Source organism: Chaetura pelagica, unplaced genomic scaffold (genome assembly GCF_000747805.2).
Source record: "Chaetura pelagica isolate M959 unplaced genomic scaffold, ChaPel_1.0 scaffold428, whole genome shotgun sequence".
Taxonomy (NCBI): domain Eukaryota; kingdom Metazoa; phylum Chordata; class Aves; order Apodiformes; family Apodidae; genus Chaetura; species Chaetura pelagica.
The window spans coordinates 315,293-317,904 of record NW_009954311.1 but is presented as its reverse complement, the minus strand read 5'-3'; the positions used below and the strand labels follow the sequence as shown (position 1 = coordinate 317,904).

Below are 2,612 nucleotides of genomic sequence, written 5' to 3'. Positions count from 1 at the left end.
GTTTCCCAAATGTTTCCTTCTTGCCCTACAAGGAAGATCAAGATTGTATCTTCTGAGCATTCAGCTTCTTCAGGCTAGAGGGAGTTAGAGAAATAAAAACCCACCGATTTCCTGCTGGGTCCTGCTCCCCACAGCAGTTTGGGAGCAAACAGAATCCCTGCCAAAACCCAACCAGTCTGTACATATTTTGTATCATGGTACATACTCAGTGGGAGGGCAGCTCCTACAAGCTTTTACCTTTGCAGAAAGCAGCAGCAGCTGATAGACCAGAGGGGGAATTTCCTGCAGGTCTAATTTGGAGAACATCCTAAGGACCTTTTCCACCACAAACTGCAGCTCCTCTCCTGATAGTGGAATATCCCTGTTGAATCAAAAATGTGCATTCGCATCATTTTCACTAAATTCCTTCAGAGTCCCACAGCAGTTTCAATTCACAACTAGGCAAAGGGTCCCAATGTATAGACAGGCAGCAAGTGCTCCCAAAGTCCTCACCAGAAGAAGTTGCCACAGATCCCTCAATACCCTTCTACTGTCCCAGTGTACTTTTCAACCTTTCGTGCTTCGATCTCCTCCACATTTATGCTTGTTCATTAATGCATTATTAATTTGCCAAGGCTCACTCATACATGCAATAAAAAACACAATATCATGCCCAGTCTTTAGGGCATGACACACTGCCCAGATGTGTTTTGTATCCAAATGGATCCGCTGTGGTTGTTCATTGACTCAGCCATCCATGGAATTGTGCCTGGCATGGTCAGACCTTCCATTCATACTTGTCCTAAACTGCATGTGAAACAGGACAGGGACATGATCACAGCACAAGAAAGGGTTGACACTAAAGGGAAAAAGAATTACCTGAACATGTTGGCAAGATGTATTACGCTCTGAGGATCCCACCTGATAAAACAACAATATGTTGGAAAATTAAGAGCAAGCAGAATTTTTGCTTAACCCTTCCCTCCTCATATACAATTACTCAATGTCACTGCTTCCCTGCTACATTCTGATATTAAGATTAGAAGCCAGATTTCCACCAGAAATCACCACTGCCACCCTAACCACCCAGACTTATCATGGTCCTGAACATCTCCAGCCCCCACAAGTACCAAGAAAAGAATAAAAACAAGCACTTCCTGAGACCAGTTTGTACATCACTATTACAAGATGTGGGAACAGAGTGCTCCCTTGCCTTCCCAGACAGAGAAGATACTGTCACAGAGGGCACAGACTCAAAGAGCATAGAACAGGACACAGAAGGTGGCAAACAGCTGATGATGATGTCTTTTTCAAAGCACAACATGAAGCATGCTGTTTTGCCATGTAACTAATGGCTGGCAGAGAGGTATATACCTGCTGGAGCAGAGGGTATTTATCAGCTGTTTCTTAAACTCTTCCCCATTCAGTTCACCTTAAAAAGAAGAAATCTTTTAGGAGATGATTCCAGAAGAAGGGAAGACAGGCTGGGGGAAGGAACTGAGAGGGGTTACCTTGCCCATAAGCCAGGCTGTCCTTTGAACTGGCCAACGCAGTGAGAACAGTGGAAAACAACTCCAAGGATTTCCCATTAGCCAAGCTGCCACCTTTAATAACATCCACAAAGAGGGTGGCAAGTTCAGCCAAGGCATGGCTGGGCAGCTGGGGAGCCTGGAGAAGACACAGTGTGAAAGAGCCTGAGGAGGTGCAGAGAATTCCACATCAATGTCCAAATCATCACCAAACCCAGCGAAGGACAACATTTCTTACAGTGCAATGTTCCCCTAAAAGGGGAATTCAGGCCCAAGATCTCTATTTTGTGCTGTCCTTTATAGAACAGAGCAGTAAATCAAGCTGATGTCATCATAGGTTTGGAGTTTTAAGTCTAAAAATCCAAAGATAACCACATTTACACGCACAAATTCCACCACCTTAGACCAGGGCAGATCTGTGGAAAGGATACAACTAATTTTCCTGAGTGGCCTAGGGAAGCATCTCAATCTCAATAGGAAATGGCACTCAGCAGACCCAAGGAAATCCAGCCCAAATGAGCTTGTACCTCCAGCATCAGCAGCCCTATGATTTCAGACACCTTGCCCAGGTGCAGGTCCCCTGACTCCACCAGTGGGATGCAGTGCTTGTAAACCTGAAGCCTCCTGAGCACACCACTCGGCTGGGAACAGGGAGAGCCTTCACAGGAGAAAATAAAGAAAACAAAGAATGGGGGGAAAAGTAAGTAACAACACGTGGCTAAACAACAGGAAATTAGCAGGGCTCAGCGGCCACCTGGTTGCAACTCCCTGCTTTATCTGCCTGACCGAGCTGGGAACAGCAGAGCACGGCAAACATCTCTTGGGTGACACAGCTGAAACACTCGGCCCTGTGACTCACTCAACCCGCTGCCAGACCCCACAGGTGTCAAAGAGCTGAGGAGCATCAGCCCGGCCCGGCGGGTCAGCCCAGCTCTGCCCCAGGGCACCCAAAAGCCCGTCCCACTTACACGGGGCCCATCACAAACCCCTGCTGCCAGTTTCCCCCTTCCCGCCTATCTCCTGGGATGTGAGCGCTGCCCTCAGCCCGCAGCGCAGGGCTCACCCACCTCTGAAGATGCCCCTCAGCAAGGCCGGCGTGTCCCC

The 2,612-nt window shown here is 47.9% G+C and overlaps 1 protein-coding gene across 1 annotated transcript in view; it reads right to left on the bottom strand.

Moving 5' to 3' along the window:
- FANCI (Fanconi anemia, complementation group I) overlaps positions 1-2,612 on the bottom strand; it is a gene marked incomplete at its 5' end in the record, with an annotated part of 24,186 nt that extends 21,574 nt beyond the window's left edge. Inside the window, 6 exons of the mRNA XM_010004063.1 lie at positions 238-361; positions 859-900; positions 1,354-1,411; positions 1,491-1,647; positions 2,036-2,166; positions 2,576-2,612. Coding sequence (XP_010002365.1) covers positions 238-361; positions 859-900; positions 1,354-1,411; positions 1,491-1,647; positions 2,036-2,166; positions 2,576-2,612 — 549 coding nt within the window. The remainder of the gene's footprint in view (positions 1-237; positions 362-858; positions 901-1,353; positions 1,412-1,490; positions 1,648-2,035; positions 2,167-2,575) is intronic.